At 38.2% G+C, this 18,044-nt stretch overlaps 1 protein-coding gene across 1 annotated transcript in view; it reads right to left on the bottom strand.

Annotated features, from left to right (window-relative positions):
• Positions 1–14,770, bottom strand: part of ALG6 (ALG6 alpha-1,3-glucosyltransferase) — a gene marked incomplete at its 3' end in the record, with an annotated part of 54,478 nt that extends 39,708 nt beyond the window's left edge. The window contains exon 1 of the mRNA XM_079697451.1: positions 14,624–14,770. Within this exon, the coding sequence (XP_079553577.1) occupies positions 14,624–14,705 (82 nt within the window). The 5' untranslated portion in view covers positions 14,706–14,770. The remainder of the gene's footprint in view (positions 1–14,623) is intronic.
• Between the last annotated feature and the right edge of the window lie 3,274 nt (positions 14,771–18,044).

The following is an 18,044-nucleotide window of genomic DNA, read 5'->3' as shown; positions in this document are numbered from 1 at the left end:
CTACATTAAGTAGATTTTTTGCATTTAACAGCTGTATTATACCACTATTCTTTAAATGCTGGCATCTCCACCCAAGGAGATACTCCCAGTATGAGATAATCATGGGAAAAGCTGATTAACATCTCCAAAGCGTATACACATTGAGTAACTGCCGCCAAAAATTACCCACAGTTCAGGCACATGTATACACACACACAAACCTACCCCTGGCTCTCTCTTAGAAAGTACCATATCTTATTCATTTTTGCATTCTCAGGATGTAATTGCACCTTGCAGATTCTCAGTGAATGATGATGTAGGAAGGATGTCAATATTATCAGTATGATATAGCAAGGATTTTAAGTTCAAAAAGATTTGAATTTTTGAGTCCCTGATTTTCCACTTACTGAATGTGCAACACTAAGCAGTTTGTGATGGCAGACCAATTAATTATGCGAAGGCTGCTTTAACATAATGCCCATATACTGGTTCTTGTCTCAAAACATCTTTTTTTTTTTTTTTTTTTTGCGGTACACGGGCCTCTCACTGCTGTGGCCTCTCCCTTTGCGGAGCACAGGCTCCAGACGTGCAGGCTCAGCGGCCATGGCTCACGGGCCCAGCTGCTCCGCGGCATGTGGGATCTTCCTGGACCGGGGCACGAACCCGTGTCCCTGCATCGGCAGGCGGACTCTCAACCACTGCGCCACCAGGGAAGCCCTCAAAACATCTTTAAGTTAACTATCTGGCATTTTGAAATTCCAAGCCTCTGCTCATGCTGCTTACTTCCTCTCCCTATTCATACACCTCTTTTATCAACTCGTATCCAACCTTTAAGAACCATCCCAACTGCCAAATTCTCCACAAAACCTTCCCTTATAAATTAAAAACATACTGATCATTAATTATTGACCTCTTAGAACTAATATTTATTAAGGGCAAACTATAGACATCATACTTATATATATTATTTTATTATTCATTACACTAAGTCTAACAAGCAAGTGTTGAAATACTTATTTTCTTCATATAGGCTAGGGATTGTCAGAGTGATTAAGGAAGAAGAATTATTAGCAACTGCAGTAGTGAAAACTTTATTAAGTACTTAAGAGCAAAATAAAATGCCAAGAGCTTTAGATGTAACTCATTTGATCTGCAACCTATGATTTTACCAGCATTTGACTGATGAGGAGACTGAGACTCTGAAATTTTAAAATAACTTGTCCAGTGTCACACAGCCAATAAGACACAGCTAGTAACATTCAAACCCACCGGCGTTTAATCTCAATACCTGTGTCCTTGACAGAGAGTAAACAGTAAAGCCATGATTTGAATAGGAAACAGAAGACAATAGCCATAACAAAAAATGAATACCAAACTTGAAATATATCAATTGTTTAGTGAATTGAAAACCCATTACCACAGTATCTCAAAGCTATATCTCCTCCTTCTGTTTAATAAACAGCATATGAAAAAACGCAGAAATCAAAATAGGTAAGTCGGGCCTTCCCTGGTGGCGCAGTGGTTGAGAGTCCGCCTGCCAATGCAGGGGACATGGGTTCGTGCCCCGGTCTGGGAAGATCCCACATGCCGCGGAGCGGCTGGGCCTGTGAGCCATGGCCGCTGAGCCTGAGCGTCTGGAGCCTGTGCTCCGCAACGGGAGAGGCCACAGCAGTGAGAGGCCTGTGTACCGCAAAAAAAAAAAAAAAAAAAAAAAAAATAGGTAAGTCAAGTAGATTTTAAAAAGGAAAAAAAAATTGACTTCTCATAATACTTATATTTTCAGTATCATGTATTTTGTCACATGATTATACTATTTTCTAATAGCTACCCAAATAAGAATTTTAATTCCAGTGGATATAGAATGTGATTTTTCCAGAGCTCACAGGAAACATATTGCTAGGCATATAGTACATACTTTCAGTTAAAACTTGCTCAGTTAACTGAACAGGAGCGGGGGATTAACTTTCAATTTTTTTAAAGAGGGAAAATAATTCCCCACTGAATTAACTGCATCTTTATGTGTGCACTTTACAGATGTGTGTGTGCTGTGGGGGCAGTTTCTCTTTTTGGTGATACAGCTGCTATCTACAGGGAGAAAGGGATTGATTTTTATTTTTTTTCTTTTGCCTTTGTTTGCTTGTTTTTGGCCCACTGGGATAATACCTATACAGTGGGCATCATAGGAAACTACTTAAGTCATAGAGGATCTTAAGTAGTTTCCTACACCTGAAAAAATCCAACTATCTAGATTTTCTGAAATTGCTCTAGACTTGGGGTCAGTGTGGAAGAATTTATTACCATTCTCTAACAAAGAGAAGAGTGGATAATGACTCTCTTCAGGGTTGAGAAACAAGTTTCTATCCAGAGTCTGACCTACTTCAATAAATTCAGCTGACACTGGCTATGAAATTAGTACTTAAGTTTTTAAAACTGCTAAAGTGCCCTTAAAGCAACCCAAAAGAGCAACCCAACTGTACCTATGGGAGCTTCACTTGGGAAGGGCAAAATGGATTCCTTCTACTGTGATTAATTCTACAAATTCATTTACATGAGATTCAGAATTACATAAAGAAAATGTATTAATGTACATTTACAAAGCTTCAATTTTGTCTCATTCTTAGGAAAATGGGCTTAAGCACCACTTAAATGTTCATTTTATTAATTGCTGAACTATTCAGAATTATGTTAGAATTTAAAAAACAAGTAGTTTCTTTGATAACAATACATACTAATTGCCTTTACATTGAAACTTTAAACATTCTAAGGGAAGAGAATTTGGTTAAAATTTTCCATAATAATCCCCCTTTTATATATTCTTAGCGAGTGAGAAGAAACATTACAAATAACAATGGGTAAGCTGAGAGAAACTATACAGTATATGCATTTCCAAAGAAGAAATAACGGACTAATACTAAGCAAGCTCACCTGAGCTTCCTCACTCCAGTGCTTCCTAATTACAATCTTAAAACAAGAAAAACAAAAAGCAAACTAAAATAAGCATGTTAAAGACAAATTATAACCAAAATAAGTATTTTAATTAATAGAGGGGAAAAAATCTCAACGAAATCACAGATGTTACACTCATTCAGTAATCCTCCCAGCCTCCTATGATATAGAAGTTCGTCACACGTGAACACTAAATGTCACACTGTTTACGATGGAGTTGAGAACTCTGACAGAATCACCATTTTTCTTAGTATTTAGCATTTCTATTTTTCTCATCTGAAAAATGACAAAAATATATAACCACCACCTAAAAAGATGCTACAAATATTTTAATATGCAATAACAATACTCCTCTTACATAGTAATCCAAAAATACTCTTGTTCTGTTGACTTTCTTAGAAGACAATTTAAGAGTAAGGTTTAACTTTTTTGTTTTTGAAGTATAGTTGATCTACAATGTGGTGTTAGTTTCAGGTATACAGCAAAGTGATTCAGTTATACATACATATATCTCTATTCTTTTTAAAATTCTTTTCCCTTATAGATTATTACAAGATATTTAGTATAGTTCCCTGTGCTATACAGTAGGTCCTTGTTGGTTATCTATTTTATATATATATAGTAGTGTGTATATGTTAATCCCAAACTCCTAATTTATCCCTCCTCTCCCTTTCCCCTTTGGTAACCATAAATTTGTTTTCTATGTCTGTGAGTCTATTTCTGTTTTATAAGTAAGTTCATTTGTATCATTTTTTTTAGATTCCACATACAAGCGATATCATGATATTTGTCTGTCAGGCTTAATTCACTTAGTACGATAATCTCTAGGTCCATGCATATTGCTTCAAACAGCATTATTTCATTCTTTTTTATGACTGAGTAATAGTCTATTGTACATATTCTTTAACCATTCATCTGTCAATGGACATTTAGGTTCCTTCCATTGTATATACTGCTGCAATGAACACTGGGGTGCATGTATCTTTTCAAATTATAGTTTTCGCCAGATATATGCCCAGGAGTGGGATCGCTGGATCATACAGTAACTCTATTTTTAGTTTTTTAAGTAAACTCTATACTGTTAAGAGTAAGGTCTAAAATAAGTAACAGGACTTTCCTGGTGGCACAGTGGTTAAGAATCCGCTTGCCAATGCAGGGGACACAGGTTTGAACCCTTTTCCGGGAAGATCTCACATGCCACGGAGCAACTAAGCCCGTGTGCCACAACTACTGAGCCTGCGCTCTAGAGTCCGCGAGCCACAACTACTGAGCCTGCGTGTCACAACTACTGAAGCCCGTGCCCCTAGAGCCCACACTCTGCAACAAGAGAAGCCACCGCAAGGAGAAGCCTGTGCACCACAACGAAGAGTAGCCCCCGCTCGCTGCAACTAGAGAAAGCCCGCAGCAGCAACGAAGACCCAACACAGCCAAAAGTAAATAAATAAATAAATTATTTAAATAAATAAAATAAGTAACAGGAGTCCTGTTTTCAGATGAGGGAAGTAACTGAGTCAATTCAGACTTTAGGAGAGAAATGTTAGAATAAGTAATGTATGTAAGCCACAGGGATAGAAAAGTATTATATATGCATGTTGTCCTCTACTTGATTCCCATTAAGCATTTGATTATGTACACCAGTAATACTGAAATGGTGTGATGTTTTTAAATTATTTAACCCTATACCCTGATATTAATTTAACCTTCTCTTGAGATAAAGAGTGCAAAGAAAATAATGTATCTGTCAAAATTAGAAGACTAAAGGAAAATTAGAAGACATAGGATTGCAAACTAAATAATGATCAGGAGTAATACAGCCTGAAGTAAGAAAAGGGAATGACTATCCAAAGGACCAGTTATGGATTGAAAGCAAACATAACACAAATTACATATTTCATATGACAACTTTTTTTTTTTTTTTTTTTTTGCAGTACGTGGGCCTCTCACTGTTGTGGCCTCTCCCGTTGCGGAGCACAGGCTCCGGACGCTCAGGCTCCGCAGCCATGGCTCACGGGCCCAGCCGCTCCACGGCATGTGGGATTTTCCCGGACCGGGGCACGAACCCGTGTCCCCTGCATCTGCAGGCGGACTCTCAACCACTGCGCCACCAGGGAAGCCCCATATGACAACTTTTAACTGGGCTTTTCCTCAGCCCTCCTTTATCCCATTCCAACTACCAATTAACTCCCTCCTTCCATTCACTAACAAACTTCCTAAAAGTTGCTATGTCCACTTATTAACTCCCATTTAGTCCATTATGGTCTGGTAGTTAGGAAGCTCACAATGGCATCCTAGTGATCCTTTGTCTATTTTAAATTTTCATTCTACTTGACATGTCTAGAACTTGACACTGTTGGCCAGTCCTTATTTCTTAAAATTCTCTAATTCCCCGGCTTCCAGGATAATAACGTCTCCAGGCCCTAATCTTAAATGATTTCTTCTCAGTCTCCTTTAACCATTACCCCTTCTCTGTGAAGATGATCAGGGGTTAAACCCGTTTTCTTCTGTACTACAGATGCTCCCAACTCTGTGGTTTCAACCATCATCTCTATCAACCTTTTGTAAAAATCAGAATAACCTGTGAAGCTTTAAAAAATACAGAGAAATACACAGTAAACTGAGGCCTCAAAGAATTCCCACAGATAAAAGTTCTAAGTAACATGAGCTCACAATTTTAAAATATCACTAAACTCATGAAGAAACAAAATAACATAAGCAAGAGTCAACAACAAACAACAAACTATGAAATCAGACTGCAGGTATTAGAATTTTCTGATAGGTAATATAAAATAAGCATGTTTAGTATGTTTAAAGATATAAGATATAAAAAAAATGACAGCTGATGTCTGAACATAAGCAACAGAAACTAAAAAACAATGAGAGAAGATTTTCAAAGTATTAACAGAAAATAACTGTCAATACAGAATTCCATACCCAGAAAAACTTTACAAAAAAGAGCAAAATAAAGGTGTTTTCAGACAAAAATGGAGTTTGCCAACAAGACTCTCACTAAAAAAAAAAAAAAAAAACCTCCCAAAGATGTACTTCAGGAAGAAAGAAAATGATCTCAAAGGAAGACGTACTATGTAAGAAGGAAGGGTAAAAAGAAAATGAGGGTAAAACTGGGTAACTATAAATTGTATAAAATAACAGTGACTAACATCTAAAATCATGAAAGAACTGAAATCCTAGGCAATAATACCATTTTAATTTGGGGCAGGAGGTGAAGATTTGTAACTACAGTTAAAACATTCTAAGGTCCTAGTGTTGTTCAAAAAGAGGATATAAATATGAATTTTAGGTTTTGTTAAGTTAAATATGTATGTGAAAATCTCCAGAGTAAGCCCTGAAAGAACAAAATAAAGTATAGTTTCCAAATCAGTAGGGGAGAGAAAATGGAATTAGGGAGGGGAATTGGTTAGACATATTTAAATCGCAGGGATTCAGAGGTAGAGGGTAAAAGAATAGAAGAAGATATACCAAGCAAAAATTAACCTAAAGAAAACTAGTAAAGCTATATTAATTTTAGAGGAAATAGACTTTAAGACAAAAGCATTACTGTAAAGAAACAGGGACATGACAATAATGTCATGAAATTCAAGTCACAAGGAAAAAAATTCTAAATCACCTAATAATATAGATTCAAAATATTCAAACAAAAATTGACAGAACTATAAAAAGAAACTGCAGCTCTCTCAATAACTGGTAGATCAACGGGTCAAAAATCAGTAAGAACATAAAAAATTTGAATCAAAACAACTGATATTAAGTAAATGGATATATGCAGACTATTAAACTGGAGAACATATATTTTAAACCAAAAACAATTCTGGTCTCGAGTACTATTCCAGATTTTAGGAAAAGAGAGTATACTCCCTAATTCATTTTATGTGGCTAGCACATCCTTGATAACAAATCTGACAAAGGCATTTTAAGGAAGTAAAATTGCAGGCCAATTTTATTTGTAAGGATGGATGCTAAAATCATAAATAAGAAATTAATAAGCCAAATCTATCAATATACTTAAAAAAAATATATCACAAATAGTTATTCTAGGAATGCAAGGTTGGTGCAATGCTAGAAAGAACAAAAACATACTCAATGGTAAATTAAAAGCATCTATTAAAATTAGGAACAAGAGAAAGAAGCCTGAATCACTACTTCTATTCAACACTGTAATAAGGTCCTAGAATTAAGAAGACAAGAAAAAAGAAATAAAAAGGGTAGGAAGTAGAAAAGAAGAAATAATACTGTCATTATTCATAGATCACTTTATTTTACACAGAAGATCCAAAAAATACTTCAGAGAAATTATTAGAATTACAAGTTTAGGAAAGTTATCAAATATTAAAAAATAAACCACATTTTTATACCCCTGGAAAAAGCATTTAGAAAAGCAATTTTTTAAAAGATACCATCTACAATGGTGAGGAAGAAAAGATATTTAAGACACCTAGGAATACATCTAAGAAAGGATGTATAAGACTTTCATGTAGAAAACTATAAAATTTTGTTGAAAGACATTAAAGAAGACAAATAAATGGAGAAGCATACCATCTTAATGAATCAGAAGCCCTACCTACTATGGTAATGATTGTCAATTCCACCCAAATTAATCAATAGTATAGAATATAATTCCAGTCAAAATCCCAACAGGGTTTTTCATAGGACTTTAACAATCTGATTTTTAAAAAAGACATATATGGGGAATTCCCTGATGGTCCAGTGGTTGAAACTCGGTGCTTTCACTGCCGTTCAATCCCTGGTCAGGCAACTAAGATCCCATCAGCCAAAAAAAAAAAAAAAGACACATGTGTGTATTAGCTTTCTACTGCTACATAACAATTATTACAAGATTAGCAGCTTAAAACAATATTCTTTTGTAATCTAATAGTTCTATAGGTCAGAAGTCTGGGTGGGCATAACTTGGTTCTCTGTTCAGGGCTCACAAGGCCAAAATAAGGTGTCAGCCAGTCTAGACGCTTACCTGGAGGCCTGGGGAAAGAATTCAGTTCCAAGTTCATTCAGGCGATTGGATGCAGGTCTGAGGTCACTGTACCTTGCTGACTATCAGGTGGGGGCTACTCTCTGCAACTAGAGGCCGCTCCTATTCCTTCTCACATGGCCCCCTCCATTGTCAAACCAGCAAAAGTGCTGAGTCCTTATGATCGAAATCTCTCCAGGGTTCCCTTCTACTGTCAGCTGGAGCAACTTCTCTGCTTTTAAGGTCTCATGTGATTACAGTGGGCAAACCTGGATAATCCAATGCAATCTATCTTAAAGTCAATTATGTCATATGACATAACATAATCACTCCCAAATAGATCTCATCATTTTCACAGGTTCTGGGGATTAAGGCAGGACATCTTTGGGGGACCATTTAAGAAATTCTTCCTACTACAATATGAAAGAAAAAAGCCCAGAATAGCTCAGACACCAGTGAAGTGGAACTATCAGGTGGGAGAACTTGCCTCACAACATATCAAGACAAGGTAAAATTATAGTAATAAGACATGGCAGTGATGAACCAATGGATCAGAATAGAGAGCCAGAAACAGACCCTTGTGTGTATGAAAACCTGATATAGACAGATATAGACAGGTACTGAAGATTTATGGGAAAGGATGGACTATTCAATAAATGAGCTGAAACAACTGTTTTTATCCATGTGAAAAAAAAATTTTTTAATGGCTCCCTAACTCACATGTTATACATAAAGTTCAGTTCTAAGGAGATAAAGACTTAAACAGGAAGGACAAATCTTATAATTTTTTTTTTTTTTTTTTTTTTTTTTTTTGTGGGCCATGCAACGCGGCTTGCAGGATCTTAGTTCCCTGACCAGGGATTGAACCCGCGCCCTCGGTATTGAAAGCGCAGAGTCCTAACCACCAGACCGCCAGGGAATTCCCAAATCTTACAATTTTTAGAAGAAAATTTTAGAAAAATATCTTTGTGACCCAGAAGTAGGGAAGGATTTCTTAAAGATACAAAAGCACAAATCGTAAAGGAAAAAGACTGATAAATGTCATTATTTTAAAGTCAAACACTCTTGCTCACCAAAAGACACCGTAAAGTGTGAAAAGATAAGCCATTACCTGGAAGAAGATATCTGCAACTTGTACAAAGGTTAGCTTCCAGAATACAGAACACACAGGAAAAAAACAAAAGCCAAAATGTAGAATACATAAGAAAAAAACTAATATAAATGTACAAATGACATAAGCAAATATCACAGAGAAGGAAATACAAATGACTAATAAACACAAAAGTATGCTCAATCCTTTAGAAATGAAATTCAAAATAAATAAATGAATTCAGCAATGAAGGAAATTGAAATTAAAATTACAATAAAATATCATTTCACACACTCCAGCCTGGCAAAAATTCAGAAGTTTAACACTACCAAATGCTGTGAAGAATGTGGAGTAATAGGAACCCTCCCACTTGGGAAGTGCCTCAATACTAGAAAGGCTCAGAATGGACCACCTACATAAAATTGGCTCTAGGAATTGGCACAAATGATTTCTGGCTCATCTCTTGCACTTGCTTTGTTCTAGCTCTGAGGTTAGGCATGAGCTTAAAGAGAAATTGGACAAAATAGGATCTGCCTACTTTGATTCTAGCCAAGAAAAAAGAAGTCCTGCTATTGGCCCTGCCAAGGTCACCACCAGGCTGCATTGGAGTATGAAGCTACAAACTAACTCTAATAACAAAGTGTTCTCTGTGACCAGCTGAAGATGGATTTATGTGTTCCTGTGCCCCCAGCCAAATTGCATCTCCCAAAATTCCTGCTTTTTTATATGACTAAAATGCACCCAAATCTTAACATAACCAAAAGAGAATTCATTACCTTCCCCCACTGAATCTGCCCTACCTCTCAGTTTTCATTCTCAGTATCTCTAAACTTAGAAAGCAGACTCATTCTCAAACTCTTCCTTCTTATTTATCCTTGCATACAATGAGTCATTAAATTTTGCTGATTTTTACCTAATGTGGCTCTCAAATTTAGTCACATTTTTACGTAATACGGCTCTCAAATTTAGTCACTTAGTCCAGGCCCTCATCATCCCTTTCCAAGACCACTGAAACCAGCTATGCGTAACAACTTCAAATAAGCGTTATAAACATACAGGAGGCCGCTGCGCATAGATGCTACCATCAGTCTCTACACGTTCTACTCCGAACACCATGCTGCCTCTAAAGCTGTCTTCTTTTTTTTTTTTTTTTTTTAATATAAATTTATTTATTTATTTGGGGCTGTGTTGGGTCTTCGTTTCTGTGCGAGGGCTTTCTCTAGTTGCAGAGAGCAGGGGCCACTCTTCATCGCGGTGCGCGGGCCTCTCACTGTCACAGCCTCTCTTGTTGCAGAGCACAGGCTCCAGACGCGCAGGCTCAGTAGTTGTGGCTCACGGGCTTTGTTGCTCCGCGGCATGTGGGATCTTCCCAGACCAGGGCTTGAACCCTTGTCCCGTGCATTGGCAGGCAGATTCTCAACCACTGCGCCATCAGGGAAGCCCTAAAGCTGTCTTCTTAAAAAACAAATCTGATTACGTGAATTCCCGGCTTAAAAACCTCTATTGCCCAAAAGATAAATCCCTCACACGTCACTCTGGCTCACAGTCTGCCTCAAATTTATTTCTGCCACCCCATCTCTTACTATTCCACTTACCATGCACCCTGTATTCCAGTCACACTTACATCTTCACCAAACCTCAAAGAACTCTCATCCCTTGGTCATGCTATTTCCTCTTACTGGAATACCCTCCTCACCTCCTTTTCTGCCTAGTAAAATTCTTCCCTCCCTTTTAGAACAAACTTGAATGTTATACAGCAAATCCCCTACACACTAACGAGTTCCATTCCGAGAGCATGTTCGTTAAGTCCAACAAAGTTAGCCTAGGTACCCAACTAACACAGTCGGCTATATAGTACTGTACTGTAATAATACTTTTCACACAAATAATACATAAAAAGCAAACGAACACAAAAAATAAAGAAAACATTTTTAATCTTACAGTACAGTACCTTGAAAAGTACAGTAGTACAGTACAACAGCCGGCATACAGGGGCTGGCATCAAGTGAACAGGCGAGAAGGGTTACTGACTGGAGGAGGGAGAGGAGGTGGGAGATAGTAGAGCTGAAGGACTGTCAGCGATAGGAGACAGAGGGCAAGCTGCAATTTCACTCAGGCCTTACGTTGACAGCACAGGTTCTGGTTGCTTGCTGGATTCAATTCTACCTACCCTCTCGAAGAAATGATCCAGTGATGTCTGGGCAGTAGCTCTTTTTTTCTCATCATAGATGACACGGTAGCACTGAATTGCATTCTGAACGGCTGTTGCAACCTTCATGTACCATTCTACGTTCGGGTCCTGTGCCTCAAAACTAACAGTGCCTCCTCAAATACAGAAAATCCCCTTGCCATTTCCTGCGTCGTGAATCTCTTCAGTTCTTCAGTTACTTCTTCTTCCTCTTGTCTCTCTTCGTCCTTTCTCTGGGCCTCCAATTCCTGGCACTTCTTAGCAGTACCAGCTATGTCACTGCTGCTTTTACGCTTGCTTCTGGACATCCTGGGCTTGAAATAAAGATACCGTACTACTGTACTCTATACAGTACTGTAAAGTACACAAAACCACAACCACTTATAGAGGATGCACACACGTGACAAGGTACGCCAGTCACGTGAACTAATTTACGTGACTGGACAGGCGAACACACGTCCGCATCTTTGAAAGTTCGCAATTTGAAGGTTCGTATGTAGGGAACTTACTGCATTCTAAGCCTTTCTCATCTGAATTACAAGTCCCTTTTGCTCCCAGTCTACTTTGTTTATACCACACTATATATATATATATATTTTTTTGCGGTACGCGGGCCTCTCACTGCTGTGGCCTCTCCTGTTGCGGAGCACAGGATCTGGACGTGCAGGCTCAGCGGCCATGGCTCACGGGCCCAGCCGCTCCACGGCATGTGGGATCTTCCCGGACCGGGGCACGAACCCATGTCCCCCTGCATCGACAGGCGGACTCTCAACCACTACGCCACCAGGGAAGCCCTATACCACACTATATTTTAATGTAATATGTATCTACATGTCTGCCCTACCCACTAGACTGTGAACTTCTCTAGGGAAGTAAAAGTGTGATTCTAAGACCCAATTACAACATTTCGGGGGTGGGGGGGTGGTTCCCACACACATCCAGCAAGCAATTCTCTGGACACCACCTGGGTATCCTATATCTCAACTAAATTCTGACACTATCTACCTGGAGATAGCATGAGATCCCGTAAGTTATGGGTTCAGTCCTACAAGACTGCATCCCACACCCCACCCCCACTTCAGACACCACTGTCAAGACCTACTGCCTACAGGCTGCAGGTTGCCCCCTCCAACTCAGGGTGTCAATGGCAAATCCAGGTTATCACACGTACTTCTGACTGATAGGCTATAGATGAGAGGTACGCACAATCTCCTCTTTAGGTTCGATCAATTTGCTAGAGTGGCTCACAGAACTCAGAGAAACATTTTTCTTAACTAGATTACTGGTTTATTATAAAAGGATGTAAGTTGGGAACAGCCAGATGGAAGAGATGTATAGGGTAAGGTGTGGGGAAAGGAGTGCCGAGCTTCCATGCCCTCTCCAGGCATGCCACTCTACCCGCATCTCCACGTGTTTACCAACCCAGAAGCTCTCCAAATCCAGTCCTTTTGGGTTTTAATAGAGGCTTCGTTACATAGGCATGACTAATTAAATCACTGGCCATAGGCAATGATTCAATCTCTAACCCTTCCCCTCTCCTCCCCAGAAATCAGGGGGTGGGATTGAAAGTTCCCACCCTCTAAGCATAAGGTTGGTTTGCCTGGCAACCAGGCTCCATCCTTAAGTGGGGGACCCAAAGCCACCTCATTAACATAACAAAAGACAACTTTATTATCTCACTTAGAAAATTCCAGCGGTTTTAGGAGCTCTGTGCCAAAACCACAGATGAAGACCAAATATATATGTCTTATTATGAATCACAATATCACAGGTACATACCATGTATGGTATGGTCACTCTAAAGACCAGACCTAAAGATATGATCACCAGCAAGACCTATTTTTGCTGCACAGCAGACACTCGATAAATATTTTGGAGTTAAATGATCTGATGTCAGGATCAAATGAGAAAACAGTTATGAACCACTAATGTGCTGATTATATTCCTACATTACTAAAAATAAAGCACAGTCCATACATATTATCTCAATCCTCACAACTGTGTTAAAGTACATATTAATATTCATACTTGTAGAAGAGGCACACAAGGTTCATGAAGATTAAGAACCTTCTCCAAGATCAGGCAGCCAACAGGTGAAAGAACTAAGATTTGAACCCAAGTCTATGGCTGCATTCAAGTGATTTTACTTCCTCAATATTCCTTAAATTCATTTCTCCAACTTTCAACTAACTGCCTTAGCTCAAGACTTCTTTCTCAGAGGCCAGAGAGCAGAGTTAAAGCACTGACTCTGGAATAAAATATAACTATATTTGAGTCCCAGTTGTCATTTACTGGTGGTCTCATTTTCCACTTGTAAATTAGAGATAATACCTATCTTCAGTGGTGTGGTATTAAGGAAAATGCTCAGTGTCTAGCATTTGGTAAATACTTAAAAAAGAGTAGCTCTTACTTCTATTATTAAGATTGTCTCAGTTGTCTCTTTACACCCAAGCTTCTTGCTACAATCATTTTTTATTACAATGAAAGTTATTTTTCTAAGACACAAATAATTTCCCGAGCTAACTGTATAGCCAAACCTCTAGCCATCCCTCCCCATCCTTTTCGTTCCTTCTTGTTATGCTATCCAATACCAAACACTTCTAACCATGCTCTCATGCCATCTACCATGTCTTTGCACATGTTCTGCTGTCTAGAGTATCTTCCCCATTTCATTTGCCTAGCAAATTCCAACTCATCCTTCAAACCTGGAACTCAAAAATCATCTTCTCTGAAAAGTTTTCTCCAATGCATCCTGATCACTCATTTCTCTGTTACCTTTGAACCTCACACACACTTCAACATTATAATTATCACATTGTATTGTGACTACTTATCTACTAAAATGTGGACTCTTTAAGTACTGGAGCCATTAAGTATTTAAGTATTCACCTGGAATTTCTAGCACTTAGCATAATGCCTGGAACATGAGAAGTATTAAATAAATACTCACAAGGTTCAATTTAATCCCATCCCCAGCCTCCAGGACCACAATCCATCAATTCCTCCTCCCTTTCTCTCACATCGTCCCCAATCTTATTCTCCACTGGTCTCTTCCTTTCAATGTAGTAACATGCCTTCTCTACCCTAAACAAACAAAAAAGCCTCTTTTGATTCTGCTCCCCCTTTGAAGTACTAGCTCATTTCTCTCTTCAGTGCCTAATAGATAATTTTTTCTCAACCTGTCATCTTCCCAGTTAAAACACATCTTTGTTTTATCATTATCACAAAGCCCATGCTTCTATTTAGCTGTTATACAAATTCTATTTATTAGAATTAGATGCTTAAGTGTATTTTCTTGACTACACCAATAAAACCTAAAATTCTTCTCTGTCCCGGTCAGAAGACTATAAACTATTACCAAAAACTAAAAACCTCAAAAAACAAACAAGAAAAATGATTCAAAAAAGTATTTACCTATCTTAAACGAAAAATGCATTACCTGAGTAAGAATTAAGAGAAACTGTCCACCGTACTGTTAGTCCTAGTAAGACAACAGCTGTCATCAAGTAGCATTTCTCCATATTTCTTCTCAAGTTTAGGGAGAGGAAAAATAACAGGACCAATGCCGGAATACTTTTAACATGCAGTCAATCACTTCTTTTCTTGATTAGAGAAATGTTATCAATTCTTTGGAATTAGGAATTTGAGAGGATTTTAAGTGATGCTTCGTTTCCAGTCAAATATTGATTTTTATGTCTATGAAGAAGTAGCCTGCAGGAAAAAAGAAAAAAGATACCAAGAGTTAGCTGAGCATAGTACCTACAACAACAAACCCATTAAACCAAGTAGAAAGAAGGACAAGTGGGGGAAGCGGAGGCGGGGAATCGAGGAAAGGGGATAATTTTAAGTTCCTTATCCCCTAGTCCTCTAGTTGGGAAATGTACCTCAAAAGGTAGCTCTCACCATTAAATGTGACTCAATATATCTAAAGATACAGTAAGGATCTGCTCTCACAAGGAAATATTTCTGAGTGAAGAAAAACAACCGAGATATGTAGATAGTAGGTCAGTTCTAAACAGAGAATTTTCACCTACAGGTAAAAACAAGACCACAAAGATAAACAAAGGGGTGATTTTACCTGTGGTGTAGACAGAAAGAGGACGTTTATTTTTATATTCAGCTTGAGAAAATCTTCCACTAAAGTAATTTACGTAGTTTGATTTTTCTTTTCTTCCAAAATATACTTGAACTAACTACACCAACTTTCCATTCTAGAGAATGAACCTTTGTAAGAATCAATAAGAATAGCCCCAACTCTTAAGAGAAAATACAAAAGCAGTAAAATACAATTAACCACTTACATGCTTCATTTTTTTTTACTTTTTCCCTGTTGGGTCGGGGTTCTAAAAGTTCAAAGATTTGAAAAATCATGGGCCGTTTTAACCACAGGATATAATTTAATTTACATATATTCAGAAAAATGCAATTAATATATAAATGAAAATTTTAGGGAAAAATTGGCATATTCTACCTACAGGTCAAAAAAGTATTTTCTGGGCTTCCCGGGTGGCGCAGTGGTTGAGCAACCGCCTGCCGAAGCAGGGGACACGGGTTCGTGCCCCGGTCCGGGAAGATCCCACATGCCGCGGAGCGGCTGGGCCCGTGAGCCATGGCCGCTGAGCCTGCGCGTCCGGAGCCTGTGCTCTGCAACGGGAGAGGCCACAGCAGTGAGAGGCCCGCGTACCACAAAAAAAAAAAAAAAAAAAAGTATTTTCTTACTTAAAAATAGCAAGGGACAACTCTAGAACTAATAAGTCTAGCATCTCAATCAGGTAGAATGACTCAAAGCATTTAATAAGGCTATGTGACTATATTATTCAAATTTGGTTTATATAAATTCCCTTTTTCTTTCCTCCCTCCTACTGCATCCACCTTTGATCATTCCACTGTTCATTAGAAATTCTACCACAGAGGCAAGGTAGGAGGAAAAATTAAAATTAACTCACTTTCCGATGTTGATTTCAGGTTTGACACAGTTTATAGGCCATTATAAACTTTTCAAATCCTTTTTTAGTCTAACTCAAAAAGCCCCTTTTAACAACGCATTGCACTATATATTTCAGAATTGCAATACAACACTCTATTTTCTCCTGAGATATCAAGTTTAAAATTGACTTTACAAATGCTAATTCCTGGATTTAAAAATACAGCTTAACTAATATTCCATCTTGGAAATTTAAATCACTAATACAAACAAGTTAAATCAATAATCCACATTTAATAATCATAATAAACTTTAAAAGAACATAATGCTTAACTAATAACATGCTGATCAAGTTTTTTTGGTTTTTGGCTGCACTACGTGGCTTGCAGGATCTCAGTTCCCCAACCAGGGATTGAACCCAGGCCCCCGGCAGTGAAAGCAAGGAATCCTAACCACTAGGCCACCACGGAACTTTTCTGATCAAGTTTGTTAAAAGCACAATGATGGGGCTTCCCTGGTGGTGCAGTGGTTAGGAGTCCACCTGCCAATGCAGGGGACATGGGTTCAAGCCCTGGTCTGGGAAGATCCCACATGCCGCGGAGCAGCTGAGCCCGTGTGCCACAACTACTGAGCCTGCGCTCTAGAGCCCACGAGCCACAATGACTGAAGCCTGTGTACGTAGAGCCCATGCTCTGCAACAAGAGAAGCCACCTCAGTGAGAAGCCCGCGCACCTCAACAACAACAAAAAAAGAGTAGCCCCAAGTAGAGGAAGCCCGCGCACAGCAACAAAGACCCAACACGGCCAAAAATAAACAAATAAATTAAAAAATAAAAAAAATTTAAAAATTAAAAAGAAGCACAAAGGTGGAACAGCTGACAGATGAGAGAATCATATCCAAAAAGATTTGGACAACATCTATGATGGACCAAATCTAACTCCAGAAATCATTACAGGGATAAATTCAAATAAATTCAAAGTTCTGCACTTAAATGTGAAAAAACCAACAAAAATCAACTGCTTGAGTATTTAAAGGGAGGCAACAGATAACAGATGATAATTATCAGTTCTGTATGGATCCAGAACTGATGACCAATATTAGATTAAATATTAGAAAAACTTTTCTAACAACTAAAGCCGTCCAAAAATTAAATTAGCTTCTTCTTGAGAAAGGAGTTTCTCTTTGACAGGTTCAAGCAGAAGCTAAGCAACAACTTGAAAAGAATATTTTAGAGTGGAAAACAGATAACTAATTTCTAAACTGTGTTTTAAATCTGATTTTGGATGCATATTATGTGTCTAAATTAATATAAATCCTGACAATACAAAAGATGATTTTGTCTCCCAACATGTCCAAATCCCCAGTAAGTGACAAGTATTGCCACTTTTGTAGGGTTTTTTTAATGAGTAAAATGGGTAGGCCTTCACATCCTCCACAAGTGGCTCATGTTAGAAACTGAAGGACATCAAAAACATCTCTTTCTGGCATCTATTACACTTAGAATAAAATCCAAGTACCTCAGCCATAAGATCCTGCCTACCTCTCCAATTTCATCTCCTCCCACTTTCCCACAAGGTCTTCCCTCTTTCTAGAACCTGCCCATTTCATTCATACCTCAGTTCCTTTCCAATTCCATTCCCTTTGCTTGGAACGCTCTTAAGTCAGCTCACTGGCCAATCTTTTGTCATTTATCTTATACCTCAAGTCATCCCCTCAGAAAGTTCATCCCTGACCACCCTTACTAAGGTTTCCGTTTTGTACCGTTACCTTCTTTTATTTTCTTCCTAATTCTTTTCACTATCAGAAATAATATTTTCACACAACATGAAACAATCTCACAAACATAATCTTGAGTTTAAAAAGCTAGACACCAAAGAATGCACACCATGTGGTTCAATTTACAAAAGGCTCATAAATAGACAAAACTAATCTGTGG

This window comes from Hyperoodon ampullatus, assembly GCF_949752795.1.
Source record: "Hyperoodon ampullatus genome assembly, chromosome: 2".
NCBI lineage: Eukaryota > Metazoa > Chordata > Mammalia > Artiodactyla > Ziphiidae > Hyperoodon > Hyperoodon ampullatus.
The sequence above is the reverse complement of the archived record's forward strand: the minus strand, read 5'-3'. Positions and strand labels throughout refer to the sequence as shown.